Source organism: Bison bison, unplaced genomic scaffold (genome assembly GCF_000754665.1).
Source record: "Bison bison bison isolate TAMUID 2011002044 unplaced genomic scaffold, Bison_UMD1.0 scf7180017864473, whole genome shotgun sequence".
NCBI lineage: Eukaryota > Metazoa > Chordata > Mammalia > Artiodactyla > Bovidae > Bison > Bison bison.
The window spans coordinates 3,213,529-3,227,658 of NW_011495034.1; the positions used below are offsets into that span (position 1 = coordinate 3,213,529).

The following is a 14,130-nucleotide window of genomic DNA, read 5'->3' on the forward strand; positions in this document are numbered from 1 at the left end:
GTAGCCTTTCCCTTCTCCAGGGGATCTTCCCAACCCAGGGATCAAACCCAGGTCTCCCGCATTGCAGGTGGACTCTTTACCAGCTGAGCCACAAGGGAAGCCCATGAGTAAGGAAACTATGACCCAAAATAATTAACTCTTCAACTTCCACAGAAAATTCAGGCAAATATAAGAATTTAATTGCATATTTTAAAAGAAAGTTCATCCTTTTCTTTTTTGAAATATGGGGTTTAAATTTATTTGGCAGCAGCCATGGAGTCCCAAGTTTAATGACAGCTGATTAAAATGGTTTTTTTTTCCCCTTACTTTGACTTTATTGAAAAAGAATCAAAACTATGTTGGCACAGACTGTATTTCTCATCCTAAATGGTTTAACATTTGCAATATTTTGTATATGATATGTGTGTCATCTGAAACAGGCTTTTTCCCATTAAAAATAATCAAAGAGAAAAAGATGATGTTTGCATTTTCTTTGTTTGAGGTGTTTATTGCATCTCAGAGGGCGTACATGCACTGGATTTTTGAACTGAAATACAAAGAAAAGCCATGTTGAAATTGGTTTTAGGTAATTTTCCCCATTACAGTGTATGTTATCCCCACAGTAAATTCAGATACAACCACTTTTAAATGGTACCATACATCTATTGAGTAATTTGAAAAAAAGGCAAACACCTTTCCAACCCAATATGCTTTAACAAAGAGCGGCCAAGCCACTAGCAACACTGATCAACAGTGACCTCATGTATGCATCAAAATCTTAAGCCAAGCCATCAGCACAGACAATGTGACGACAACTTAAAAATTAAAGAATACAGTATGTACAGTAAAGAATACAATTCTCTGATTTAGTTTAAATTCTAATCACAATGGTACAACAAAACCTACTTTGCGCTCAATTGAGGAATGGAAGAACACTAGTCTACAGAACACACAAAGAAATACTAAATTAACAGATGTACAGAAACCCCACAAGAAAATAAACAGATCTGCAGTAAACTTTAAATTACAGCTATACCTTGGGGTGCCTTCATAATCACTTGAATAGCACACTTCTAATTGCATTTTCACAGACAAGATGGAAACAGACCCTTTACTTTCAGTGCACTGAATCAAGAATGAACAAGTAGGTCAATTTAGATGCAAAACCTGTCAAACATAATTAAAATAGATAATTTAATACAGCAGTGATTAAATATGGAATTCTTCCCATATGGTTTTTCATTCTTGATTAAGGTAGCTTTGAGGGGAAATATTTGTTATGGACATTAACCTTTATATTTTCTTTAAAATAAAATTTCTTAACATATACAGTGCCACAAAAATAAACATTTCCCACCACAGCTGAAGTTCCTGTGATTGGAAAAGTGTACTCCACACCGAAAAAAGTTCTGTATATTTAAGAGTGTTTTCCTTACTATCCAATATTATCACACTATATTTGTAATGCAGATACAGAAGAAAAGAGAATTTATGGGGAGAGTTCAGGTGTGTCCAAAAGTTATATATACATTGAAACCTTCAAAAACACAGACACGTCTTTCCCAGTGGCTCACCACACAACAGCTGCGTCATCCGTCCATGGGCGAGGTCCAGAGAGCACTGAAGGCATCAGAAACATCCATTCATTGTTTACGTCACGCAACACACGAAGGACCCACATACACTACAGCTTTGAGAGTAGGGATAACAGCTAAGGTAGTACACATTCCTAATGTTCACTTTCACAGCTGTGCTACACATTTTGGAAGAGAAGTTATGAATAAGCATTGGGATTGGTACTGGTGGCTCCCTTTGAAACTCTGAGCGTCAATTTTATTTGAAGTCTCCAAAGTCATTATTTTTTTTCCTATTCAGTCACAAAAATTGCAGCTGTAAAGATAAAAAAGCACTTGAATTAGAAAATGGAATTATGTAGTTCTCAAACATTTTACCTTCCTTGCAATTTTACTTTGCTGTTTTACACAGCAGGTCTTCATATTACCAACGTCACATTTAAACACTTTACACAATTCTTTAAGACAAGCTTAAAATTTCATCCAGGAAAATTAAAAACAATTTTTTTTCAATGTATAGCTTCATTTTAAGTAAGCAAATTCTATTGGCAAAATTTGGAAACTGGATACTTAGAAAGTATCCAATTTCCAATTTCTAAGTATACTTAGAAAAAATCTTAGCAAGACATTCAGTATCAATTAAATACAGTTAACCTTAAAAAAGGGCAGTGATAAAGAGGGGGGAGGGCAAGGACTCCGTTTAAGGTTTTCAAGGAGCCACTAAGTACTTGTACAAGTGACAGAACAGAGTGGGGAGACATCCCCAGTGATGCAAAGCCTTCATTTACACGCCCTCTCCCCTCGCTGCTATCTCCCATGCTGTGTCATCTCTGCCAGGAAACCCTTCCTGGGGTCTTCAGGCTTAGGCATGGGCGTAACTCTCCTTTGTAACATAGTCTGTGTCTGTCCCTCTTTTGACTGAATCTGAGAGCAGAGGGTGTCTCAGGCACTTCTGTTTCAGGCACTTCTCAGAATTTCAGCACATGCCGACAGCAACATTTCTGAATAACAAGTGCTGCTTCCTGCTGCACTCCTGATCATTTCTGAAACTTCAGCTGCTAAGAAATAAGTGCTTGTTGTCTTATTTATGCATCTACATCTTCATGATGCCTACCTCAGCCCAATCCAGCCCAAAGTAGAACAGAAAAGTTGGGCTCAAGGAGAATTACTTGGCTGAGATGTCAAGGCCTTAAAATGATAAATCATTAATGTTGTATGAAGAAAAAAAATCACAAGGCAGAAATGCACGAAATTCATCATAGGCATCAGAAGAAGTTTAAAAAAATATATATAGTAGACGTATGATAAAAAGAACACCAGACAGGGGTTCAAAAACTTCAACACTCATCCTTCTCTTCCAGTGTGACCCTGGGCAAATCACTTACTGCCAAGGGACAGTTTCTTTAGCTGTGAAATGGAGGCCAGAGTATCTGGCTAGCTTATCCTGCAGGGTTTGATCTCCAACAGAGGTGATCAAAGAGTTAATTATTGGGAAGAATGAAAAATACTGTGTAAATGAAAAGCATCACTACTAGCGTTCACCCACATTCAGCAAGTATCGGGTTGGCCAAAAAGGTCGCTCTGGTTTTTCTGTAACATGAAAAATTTGAATGAACTTTTTGGCCAACTTAATATTTGTTGAGAAGCTATCCACTGTGTCAGGTTCTGGGGTTAACAGCAAATTGTCTTCATTAGTTTCCTTCTATAAGTCCACTATTAGCCATAACGTACTTTCACAAATTATATTAGAAATTTAAAACAAGAATGTTAGAAATGAAAATTTTGCCTCAATGCAGAGATACAAAGGGTAATATAAGTTTTACTTGATGAGGCCAAAAAGAATAAGCAAATTAAAATTACAATTGTCACCAAATATATTCTTAGTTTCTAAATGATGTATTATAAATGTTACCTTCCTATAAATTCTAGTCATCATAGAATGCAGTAGTAATTTTCTAATTTATGAAGTAGCTTGGGCAAACTTTTGCTTTATTAGTATAATCTATGTGCTTTCCAGGGTAAGGACAGTTTGGAGGTTTCTCTCCCTCTTAATTTTGCAAATTAAGTAAGATTAAAAAATCACTGACAAAGATAGCTTTCAATATGGATTTCAAAAGCATACACATTCAAACAATTATTATTATATATATGTATTAAAGACACAGAAGTACAAATATTATACCTAATAAAATAGCTAAGCATAGCATAGGTCACTATTACAAGCCCACAGGAAAAGCTCAATATTAGATACCTTAAATTGTTTACAAGAAATCCTTGATGTTAAGATCCGCTAATGGGTCCTTTGCTGGAGGTTTCTTGGGACTCTGAGAGGCAGGTGTAGGGCTTGGAGAAAGCTAACGAGGGAAAGCCAGCCCAAGACAGTGGAAACAGAAAGCAAACAGAGATAGATAAGCATTAGGCCAAGCACATACCATAGAAAACAAACATGCAGGAGATTAGATGGCTAAAAGTTTACACAATCTACTTTGTTCTACTTAAGTCATAGGGTTGTTTTGGATTTTGGATTTAAAAAACACACTTCAAAGGATATTGGCTTTCTTGAAATTATTTGACATCAAATTTAGCCAAAGTAAAATTTGAGGACTCTTGTAGAACAATTTGGATATTAGTTAGGGAAGATGTGAAAAACTAGTCACATTAAAGCTATTATGAATACATAGTGAAAAAAACAACTTCTCTATTCAAAGCATTGTGACTTTGAGTTATTAGTACCTCTAAACTAATAAAGGAATATAAATGACTTTTCTCAGAGTGAGAGTGAGTTTGAAGGAAAAATGGAAAGAAAACAGCTTGCAGAAAGTCACTTAAGAAATTACTTAAAAATATTAGCTAAATAGACTAGAATTTCATATAAAGTATTTTAAGTGAACACCTGTCAAATCTGGGGGCACTGTTTGCTTTCAGATGAGCAAATAGTCTAGTTGTGAATGTCACCGAATTCTAATTTTGCCTATCCAGCTTGTAGAGAAGATTAATTACTAGATACTACAGAGAAGAATTATACTAAACCTGAAGCAAAAGCAACCAAAAATTTACTTACCTTGTTTGTTTAATGAATACCTGAATTATTTCATTGTGTGACAAACGTAAGATTTGGGAACAGGCTTTTGCAGGAATGTTAGGGTTCAAGGCCTTGAAAAAGGTCACGGAGTCTACATAGAACAATAACTAACATATATCCTTTGAGCTAATTAATCTTCTATGGCTGTAACAAGATGGAAACTCAGGAACCTGGGACTGAAGGGCAGGGATGTATGTTTTCTTTTTTGGTTCTGTAAACAAAACTCCAGAAATAAGGAGTTTTAGATTTGTTCCTTTGTCCAGAAACTATTAACTGTAGTATGTTTCAGTCAAATTTCCATTTTTAAAACTGGGATCCTATCTCATGGAAAGGCCAGGAAAAAATAAACATAAAGGGTCAAAGTTGTTTGGAAGGTAAGAAACTCAAGGACTGGTCCATAATTAATAATTAGGTGATATAACATTGAGACACCAACCAACTGACCTACAGAGCAAGAGTCCACACACCAGTAATGAAAAATTTCTATGTCTTCCAAAGCTACTAACTCATGTTTGCTTTCTTATCTAGTATCTAATCAGCTATGATTCTTCTCTGATGTAGGAATACAGCTTAAAGATTGTATAACTATGGCATACCGTTTCCCAAATTACCATAAATTCAATTAAATGATTAAAACACTGTTTTCATTGTATCATCTATTTTTCATTTTCATCCTTTGAATTAAGTAAACAAATTGATGCTATGCAACACTGGTAACAAGCAGGAAAACTACCTTATATAATAAAACTGTGTTATTTCTAAAGCATTCAGCACACCAAATACAATAAGACTTTAAAAAAATCTCAGTAACATCCTTTCAATTTTTATTTTTCAAAAAGGCAGCAGATGGTCATGGATATATTTAACCATCAAGGAAATATTCATAAGTGAGAGTTTGTCTTGGAATTTAAATATATCTAGATTGATTGTAATCCCAACTATGAAACCCAAAACCTCCCTTCATATCCACTCCCCGCCCACCACCCTCGCCAACCCCAAACAACATTCATTATCTCAGAGCAGAGGAGAAAATTTCTCAGGAAACCAGTGCTTTGGTGATGGCCTTGAAGGCTGGAGTCTCTTACCTTTTAAATTTATCTTTTTGGACACCCACTACCACTCTCCTGGTCATTATGGCTTTTGAAGGGTTAAAGTAAAGAAACTGAAGCCAATTTTGGGAACAGGCAGAGAAAGAATTTAGAGATGATTCAAGGAAGAAAAGGGGATTAAAGTACATTCAGAAGGTTCACAACAGGATTCCTATTGTGAGGCTGAGACAATATAAACACACGTGATAAATTAAAAATTATACACTAGAAGTGAAACCATTTACTGATATCCTTAAAATATCTTAGAGCCACGTGTTTTGAGTGCTCAGCACGGTGCTAGCAGTTATAATGTTCTTCCTCCATCCTAAATCAATTTCTCATGGTGAAAACTTCTTTGGTTCTACATATCCCTTCCCTTGGGCCAGGCATTTATGAGAGGAATAAACAAAGGGTGATTTATCAGCATGAACATCATTATTAGCAGCAAAACAGTTCAACAAGGTGCATATATTTTAGCATCTTTGCAAATAAAGGTAGCACGCTGTATAGTAAGAAACTTGGCCTCATCTAAAGAGAGGTTTGCCCTTTGTCCTGGACCCTGGTCGATGACTTCTAAACCTTTGGAATTTACCTAGCACCTGGAATGTCTTTGTTATTCAGAGTGGATTTGTGGCACCACACCTGATAATTTACGATAATTAGGTAACTCAGGGTTGGGGGCTGGCCATGCCAGAAAATCAACCATATGATTACAGTTCAGTCTTTGGGCCCACAGGATATGAACCTGACCTTCAGGGAGGGAGGGAGGGAGGCTGGAGATGGAGTTCAACCACGTGAGACATAATTCAGTTAGTCATTCCTGTATCAGATCAGATCAGTCGCTCAGTTGTGTCCGACTCTTTGAGACCCCATGAATCGCAGCACGCCAGGCCTCCCTGTCCATCACCAACTCCCGGAGTTCACTCAGACTCACGTCCATCGAGTCAGTGATGCCATTCAGCCATCTCATCCTCTGTCGTCCCCTTCTCCTCCTGCCCCCAATCCCTCCCAGCATCAGAGTCTTTTCCAGAGTCAACTCTTCGTATGACGTGGCCAAAGTACCAGAGTTTCAGCTTTAGCATCATTCCTTCCAAAGAAATTCCAGGGCTAATCTCCTTCAGAATGGACTGGTTGGATCTCCTTGCAGTCCAAGGGACTCTCAAGAGTCTCCTCCAACACCACAGTTCAAAAGCATCAAATCTTCGGCGCATATAATGAGAGCTTAATAAAAACTCTGTGTACTGAAGCTCAGGAAAGCTTCCTGGGTTAGCAGTACTACATGTGTATCCTCACACAGTGAAGCCGGGTGGGTAACGCATCCCTGAGGACAAAGAAGCCGCATGTGGGATCCTCTCAGACTCTGCCCAGTGCATCTCTTCTTTTGGCTGGATCTGTTTGTATCTTTTCACTATAATAAAACTGTCATTGTAAATAAAGTTAGTGCTTCCCTGAGTTCTATGAGTCCTTCTAGAAAACTGCCTAATCTGAGGGTGGTCCTGGGAAACCTTAAATCTGCAGGCAGCTGGTCTGAAGTTGAGGGTGGCCTTTGGGACCTGAAGCGTCTGATGAGGGTAGTCTTGTGGGAACTGCTCCCTCAGGCTTTGTTGTTGTTGTTGAGCCACTCAGTTGGGTCTGACTCTTTGTGACCCCATGGACTGCAGCACACTAGACTTCCCTGTCCTTCACCATCTCCTGCAGTTTGCTCAAACTCAATGTCCACTGAGTCGGTGATGCCATCCAACCATCTCATGCTCTGTTGCCCACTTATCCTCCTGCCCTCAATCTTTCCCAGCAACAGGGTCTTTTCCAATGAGTTAGCTCTTTGCATCAGGTGACCAAATGATCATTCAGCATCAGCCCTTCCAATGAATATTCAGGGTTGATTTCCTTCAGGATGGACCAGTTTGATCTCTTTGCTGTTCAAGGGACTCTGAAGAGTCCTCCAGCACCACAGATAGAAAACATCAGTTCTTCAGCACTCAGCCTTCTTTATGGTTCAGCTCTCACATCCGTTCATGACTACTGGAAAAACCATAGCTTTGACTAGACAGACGTTTGTCAGTAAAGTGATGTCTCTGTTTTTTAATATGCTGTCTAGGTTGGTCATAGCTTTTCTTCCAAGGAGCAAGTGTCTTTTAATTTCATGGTTGCAGTCACCATCTGCAGTGAATTTGGAGCCCAAGGAAATACACTGTTTCCATTTTTCCCCCATACATTTGCCATGAAGTGATGGGACCAGATGCCAAAGATCTAGGCTTCACAGTTTGGCAGACTCACTGCAGTTAGTGTCACTAGTCTTGGGCAAACTTAGCAGCAATGAGTATGGTGTCCCTAACCTTAATTTTGGCTAACTCTAGGAACTCGTAGTAAGACGATGGATTAGAGCTACTCATTTTTTCCTGGAATAAATGCCTAGATATTTTAAATACCTGGTAGTTCTCAGGAAACATTCCAAATTAAGGGAAGGAATGGAGGGACCTTAGGACAGTTAGTTTTTCTATCATTTTCCTTTAAATGTCACCACTGTTCATCTGTCTTCCTTGTTCCCTTTCCCTCTTCCCAAGCAGCAACCATGAAGATGGCATCAGGTAAAAACATTTTTAAATTGTTGGTCACATGACAGCTTACACTTATAAATTAACGTCATTCTTTTGTGGACGTTTAAAAACTGACCTGTGTGCCAGGTACAGCTGCAACTCCAAAGGGTGGCCTCATCATGGGCTGTGCAAACATGACAGGCTGCTGCGGCATCATGGGCATGCCTGTCCCCGCCGGAGGCTGAAAAAAGCAGAGGGGTTCCCAGTGTGAGTGGAGTCCACTCTGGCAATGCCCTGACGTTTATGTCTTTAATATGTTAAAGAAAATTGCTGAGGAATCCAGGTTTGTGAAAAAGTATCACTTGTAATTTTTTACAAAGATGCTTACTTACATTTATTTTTATTTATGTTTTTGGCTGTGCTGTGTGGCATGTGGGGATCTTAGTTCCCCGACCAGGGACTGAACCTGTGCACCCTTACAATGAAAGCATGGATTCTTAACCACTGGACCACCGGGGTGCACACTCAACTGTGTCTGACTCTTTTCGACTCCATGGACTGTAGCCCGCCAGGCTCCTCTATCCATGGGATTTCTGAGGAAAGAATACTGGAGTGGGTTGCCATTTCTTCCTCTAGGGGATCTTCCCAACCCAAGGATTGAACCTGTGTCTCCTTCATAGGCAGGCAGATTCTCTGCCACTGAGCCCACCTTGGAAACTCCAGACCACCAGAAAAGTTCCTACAACTGGTAACTTAGAATGATGGGTGTTGTGAGGCTGGCAGATGGCAGGGAACCCTGAGGTGCCTGACAAGCCTGGCTGGCCAGACAGTACCCTTACCCCAACAAGGCTTTGCTGTTGTTTATCTATCTTCTGTATGTATAGTTCTTAAAGAGGTAAAGACTTATTTCTTTATGGGAAATGGCCCTAAAATTTGCTAGTGATAAAGTGGTAAGTGAAAAGTCAGTATACTGATGAAAAGTTGATTTCTGATGATTGAGCCAAGAGCCCAGGTCACTGGTTTGGCAAACAGAACTCCAAAAATGACATTATCAGTGCACTACAAAAATTATTTTGATGGTGGAAAATTATTTTAAGTGTCTTATAACTGACTTGATCATGTCCTGTGTAGACTACTTAATGTCTAAAGCAGATGACTTAATTTTTAAATTTTACTCTTCTGGGTTATGGGGAGAATTAGATTCTATAGTTAATCTGGGATTGGCAAAGTCCTTAGAAGTATTAATTACAATTTTTAAAACAGGTCATCACTCACCATTCCAAACCCTGCTCCAGGTTGTCCGACAGATGGGGCCCCGGCAACAGGAGGAACTGAACTGGTTGGAGGTACAGCTCCTTGCTATCAAAAAAACCACAAAACACACAGAGACACGTACATACACACACACACACACAAACAACAAACAAAAAGAACCAATACAATATGGCTTTAAAAGGACAGAATATAACTTTTAAATGCATGCTCTTAAGTATGTGTAAAGATATAAAGAAATCTCAAATTTCAGTTTTCAATTTTAAAAATAGGCACTAGCACCATGCCAGTGATACAAAGGTGACTAACATGACGTTCACCATTGTGGAGCTATTAGGGCTCAGCTTATGCTCTCTACCTACTTATGCCCCCTTCAATGTAAGGAAGTCAAATTTTTCTAAACTTTTTTTTGTCTAATCATTATATTCTCCAATAGGCATTGAATTAGAAATTTGAGGAATGCTTTCATTTACATGTTTAAAACTTGGTTTCCATTTCCCCTCACTTAAAAAAATTAATTTATTTTTTAATTGAAGGATAATTGCTTCATAGAATATTGTTGCTTTCTGCCAAATATCAACATGAATTAGCTATAGGTATACATATGTCCCCTTCCTCTTGAACCTCCCCTCATCTCCCTCCCCATCCCACTCCTCTAGGTTGTTACAGAGCCCCTATTTGAGTTCCCTGAGTCATACAGCAAATTCCCATTGGCTATCTATTTTACATATGGTAATATAAGTTTCCACGCTACTCTCTCCATACATCTCATCCTCTCTTTCCTCCCCCTGAGTCCATAAGTCTGTTTTTTATGTCTGTTTCTCCATTGCTTCCCTGCAAATAAATTCATTGGTACCATCTTTCTAGATTCCATATATGCATTAGTATACAATATTTACAGTCCGTGGGGTCGCATAGAGTCGGACACGACTGAACGACTAAACAACCACCAACCAACCATACAATGGTTCCCTGGTGGCTCAGTGATAAAGAATCTGCCTGCCAATGCAAGAGACACAGGTTCGATCCCTGGATTGGGAAGATCCCCTGGAGAAGGAAACGGCACCCCACTCCAGTATCCTTGCCTGGGAAATCCCACGGACAGAGAAGCCAGGTGGGCTACAGTCCATGGGGTGGCATAGAGTTGGACACGACTGAGCGACTAAACCACCACCAACCAACCATACAATATTTATCTTTCTCTTTCTGACTTCACTCTGTCTAACAGGCTCTAGGTTCATCCGCCTCATTAGAACTTACTCAAAGGCATTATATTATATGGCTGAGTAATATTCCATTATATATATGTACCACAGCTTCTTCATCCATTCATCTGTCCATGGACATCTAGATTGCTTCTATGTTCTAGCTATTTTAAGTAGAGATGCAATGAACATTAGAGTACGTGTATCTTTTTCAGTTTTGATTTTCTCAGGATATATGCCTTATAGTGGGACTGCTGGGTCATATGGTGATTTTATTCCCAGTTTTTTATTATTATTTTTTGTGTTATATTTGCTTCTCTCTGACTGCTGTACGTTTGTACAAAGACCAAAATTAATTCCAAGTTTTAGGAAGCATTTAGAAGACTACACATGATACTGTTCACATATCCCATTTCAGGCTCAGGTTTGAGAGTTTTCAGTCATATACCAAAACCCCTAATACTTCCCTTAGGCATAAAATTAACCCTACTGCAATCCCTTGAAATTTATATTGTCCTCCAGTTCAGCTGTAGCCTTGAAAATAACAGCACACATTCCCAGGAATAGTATCACAAGGAGCAGAAAATATTTTAATTATTTGCTTTGTCTTGTCTCTTGTCTAGGTAGCTTCCTAGAAACACTGGCTCAAAAGGCTTGTTGTTATCTTGCCAAACTGGGAACCCATCTAGTGCTAAAGCTGTTATCTGAAGACATTTGTGTAAAATACTTAAAGGCAAATTTTTCAGTTGTTGCTGTATCAGGTAATGGATATCAGTCACGGCAAACAGCAGCCTAAACAAAAAGCTCAAGAGGAAAGGCTGGAGAATGAGATGCTTTGAGGATTAAGGGTTTGAAAAATCCAGACATCCTCCTGGGAAATTAGATAGCCCTGCACATGCCCAGGGCTATGTACATACTCCGGAAAGACTTGAGATGCCTCTGGGCTGACTTGGAGGCTGTAAGCAAGCAGTAGTAATTGCTAAGGTAGAGTTACAACTGCCTGTTTGAGTCTCAAGTCATGCCTAACACACACGCAGAGCCCCTCTGCAAATACCAGGAGATATTTTTGGTTCCAGGAGTTTAAGTAGTATCTGTCTAATTCTCAGCTGCCGTACCTAAAGGACAAAACAAGCAAGCAAATAACTCAATCTACCAAAGTAGCAAAACAACAATAACAAAAAAAGTAGCAACAACAAACCTTGGGGGAAGGGTAGAACATGATTTTCAGTGCTGCCTTATTACAATATTCAACGTATCCAGGTTCCAATAAAAAAATTATGAGATATAAAAAGAAACAAGAACATATAGCTCATATGCAGGAGAAAGATCTCAACTCAATAATCTAAACTTCTACCATAAGAAACTACAAAAAAGAAGAACTAATTCTAAAGTGAGCAGAGAAAGCAAATAAAAACAATTAGAGCAGAGAAAAATGAAAAAAAAAAAAAAGATCAGAAAAACAAAAGAGGAAAGAAAAGATCTTTGAAAAGATCAATAAAATGAATAAAATTTTAAGTAGACAAGAAAAAAAGAGAAACCTAAATGACCAAAATCAGGAAAGGAAGTGAAGATATTACTACCAATCTTACAGAAATAAAAAGAATTAAAAGGATATATTATAAGAAATTATATGCTAAAACATTAGATAATCTAGATGTAACAGTCAAACTCCAAGAAAGACACAAACTACCAAACCTGACTCAAGAAGAAATAAAAAAATCTAAATAGATGTATGGCAAATAAAGAGACTGAGTTAGTAATCAAAAACTTTTGATCACAGAGAAGCCCGGAAACAGATGGCTTCACTGGTCCATTCTATTAAAGGTATAAAGAAGAATTAATATAAACCCTTCTCAAGCTCTCAAAAAAACAGAAAAGGAACACTTTCCAATCATTCTTTGATGCTGGTATTACTGTGATGCCAAATACAGACAAGGACATCATAAGAAAACTACAGCCAAATTCTTTATACATATAAATATAAAAATTCTCAACAAAATACTAGCATACCACATCTAGCAGCATATTAAAAGAATTACACACCATGACCAAGTGAGATTTATTCCAGAAATGTAAGGCTGGATCAATTAATGTAATATAATAATATAAGAAATAAAAGAAAAACTTATCTCAGTACATGCAGAAAAAGCATTTGACAAAATCCACAATCTATTCATGACACAACAACACTAAATAAACTAGAAATAGAACGGGAATTCCTACACCTGATAAAGGGCATTTACAAATGAGGTCAGGGGCGGTGGCCGGGAGGAGCTACCCCATGTCCAAGGTAAGGAGCAGTGGCTGTGCTTTGCTGGAGCAGCCATGAAGAGATAACTCCATGTCCAAGGTAAGAGAAACCCAAGTAAGACGGTAGGCACTAAGAGAGGACATCAGTGGGCAGACAGACGGAAACCACAATCACAGACAACTGGCCAATCTGATCACATGGACCACGACCTTGTCTAACTCAATGAAACTAAGCCATGCCATGTGGGGCCACCCAAGACGGACAGGTCACAGTGGAGAGGTCTGACAGAATGTGGTCCACTGGAGAAGGGAATGGCAAACCACTTCAGTATTCTTGCCTTGAGAACCCCATGAACAGTATGAAAAGGCAAAAAGATAGGACACTGAAAAATGAACTCCCCAGGTTGGTAGGTGCCCAATATGTTACTGGAGATCAGTGGAGAAATAACTCCAGAAAGAATAAAGGGATGGAGCCAAAGCAAAAACACCACCCAGTTGTGGATGTGACTGGTGATAGAAGCAAGGTTTGATGCTGTAAAGAGCAATATTGCAGAGGAACCTGGAATGTTAGGTCCATGAATCAAGGCAAATTGGAAGTGGTCAAATAGGAGATGGCAAGAGTGAACATTGACATTCTAGGAATCAGTGAACTAAGAAGGACTGGAATGGGTGAATTTAACTCAGATGACCATTATATCTACTACTGTGGGCAGGAATCCCTTAGAAGAAATGGAGTAGCCATCATAGTCAACAAGAGAGTCGGAAATGCAGTACTTGATGCAATCTCAAAACGACAGAATGATCTCTGTTCGTTTCCAAGGCAAACCATTCAATATCACAGTAATCCAAGTCTATGCCCTGACCAGTAACACTGAAGAAGCTGAAGTTGAACAGTTCCATGAAGACCTACAAGACCTTCTAGAACTAACACCAAAAAAGATGTCCTTTTCATTATATGGGACTGGAATGCAAAAGTAGGAAGTCAAGAAACACCTGGAGTAACAGGCAAATTTGGCCTTGGTGTACAAAATGAAGCAGGGCAAAGGCTAATAGAGTTCTGCCAAGAGAATGCACTGGTCATAGCAAACACCCTCTTCCAACAACACAAGAGAAGACTCTACACATGGACATCACCAGATGGTC

The 14,130-nt window shown here is 38.8% G+C and overlaps 1 protein-coding gene across 5 annotated transcripts in view; it reads right to left on the reverse strand.

Annotated features, from left to right (window-relative positions):
* Positions 1 to 466: 466 nt before the first annotated feature.
* Positions 467 to 14,130, reverse strand: part of SNAP91 (synaptosomal-associated protein, 91kDa) — a 168,523-nt gene continuing 154,859 nt past the window's right edge. For all 5 annotated transcript variants that reach the window (XM_010861747.1, XM_010861746.1, XM_010861745.1 and 2 more), the window contains 3 exons: positions 9,536 to 9,619; positions 8,397 to 8,501; positions 467 to 1,869 (listed from right to left, as the gene is read on the reverse strand). In XM_010861747.1, the coding sequence (XP_010860049.1) occupies positions 1,855 to 1,869; positions 8,397 to 8,501; positions 9,536 to 9,619 (204 nt within the window). In that variant the 3' untranslated portion in view covers positions 467 to 1,854. The remainder of the gene's footprint in view (positions 1,870 to 8,396; positions 8,502 to 9,535; positions 9,620 to 14,130) is intronic.